Source organism: Acyrthosiphon pisum, unplaced genomic scaffold (genome assembly GCF_005508785.2).
Source record: "Acyrthosiphon pisum isolate AL4f unplaced genomic scaffold, pea_aphid_22Mar2018_4r6ur Scaffold_21756;HRSCAF=24783, whole genome shotgun sequence".
In the NCBI taxonomy this organism is placed as follows: Eukaryota; Metazoa; Arthropoda; class Insecta; order Hemiptera; family Aphididae; genus Acyrthosiphon; species Acyrthosiphon pisum.
This window is the reverse complement of record NW_021771256.1, coordinates 158-1,628: the sequence shown is the minus strand read 5'-3', so window position 1 is coordinate 1,628 and position 1,471 is coordinate 158. Positions and strand designations below refer to the sequence as shown.

General features: G+C 50.4%; 1 protein-coding gene across 1 annotated transcript; it reads right to left on the bottom strand.

Moving 5' to 3' along the window:
• Positions 1-454: 454 nt before the first annotated feature.
• LOC103308902 lies at positions 455-1,000 on the bottom strand. Its single transcript, XM_008183131.1, has one exon. The coding sequence runs from the start codon at positions 998-1,000 to the stop codon at positions 455-457; it is 546 nt and encodes a 181-aa protein (XP_008181353.1).
• Positions 1,001-1,471: the final 471 nt, after the last annotated feature.

Sequence of the window (1,471 nt, the reverse complement as noted above, 5' to 3'; positions counted from 1 at the left end):
GGGGGGTAGTGCGTAATCGCATGCAGCCGTTACCCTTGCGCGCAAGTTTACGGCTTCTGAATCGGCGTCGAGTCTATCTTGGCCGATGCCTTGCTCAAGCCACTCGGAAAGCAGCATTCCAGTGAGGAAGGAATCGCTGTCAATTCCCCCAGAGGTTTCCCAGCCACAGAAGGTATTGGAGGCAGCAGGGGAAGGACTTTCTCTGTTTCGCGCTAGGGAGTAGCGGATATAGTGGTGGTCACTATAATTGAACACTCCCTGGTTGGTTCTAACCTTGGCCACCCGCACTATCTTATCTGTGCCCGGATACACCTCGATCACTCTACCTAAAGGCCAGGTAAGAGGGGGGGTGTCGCTAACCTTTACTACCACCATATTACCAACTTCGACGTTGTTGCTATCTTTGGTCCACTTTCCACGAACTTGGAGAGTGTTCAGATATTTGAGACCAACGTCACCAAAAGAACTGGAAAGACTGCTGGAGGAGCTTCCAGCGAGTCTGCAGTCCAGTTTGTGCACTGGTACTCATAGGATCTGGAATCGAAATCAGAGGATAACCAACCAAAAAATGACCGGGTGTTAAGCATTCCAAGTCATTTGGATCAGATGATGCTGGTACTAGAGGACGCGAATTCAAGGCAGCCTCTACCCGACACAACACCGTTGTGAACTCCTCTAACGTCCAAACTTGGGAATTCATGGCTCGAAGAAGCAATGACTTAGCCGATTTCACGGCGGCTTCCCAAATTCCTCCAAAATGGGGAGCACCAGGAGGATTAAAATGCCATTCGCAAGCAATATGACCAGATAACTGATCCCTATTATCCGGATGATTGACTAATTGACGCAGCTGCCTCGCTGCACCGACAAAATTGGTACCACAATCCGAATAAATCGACGACGGCAGACCACGACGAGCCACGAATCTATCTAACGTTAATCGGAAGGCTTCGGTCGAAAGGGCCGATACTGGTTCCAAGTGCACCGCTTTGGTGGTCATGCAGACGAATACAGCAATTTATACCTTTACGATACGGGCCTTTCGCAGGCTAAGTTCCTTCATTTGCAAGGGACCTGCGTAATCTATCCCAACTACGGAAAACGGGTGAGCTTCTTGGACGCGAAACCTAGGCAGATCAGCCATCATTGGTTGAGGGTTTACGGACTTGATCCTAGCACATATTATGCATCTGCGAATCACCCGATGGACCACAAGGCGAATGCCGACGACCCAGAACCGCCTCTGAACAAGAGCGATTAGTAACCTCGGACCGGCATGGCACGCGTAGCTATGCCAATGGCGAGTAACGAGCACTGCCAAGTGAGCTTCCTTCGGTATCAGTATCGGATGCCTCCGACGTTCCGACCAATTTGTGTTTTGAAGGCGACTTCCTACACGAACTACCCCGTGTGAGTCCAAGAACGGAGAAAGACGAGCAATCCCTTTACGCTGAACTTCCTCACCACGTTT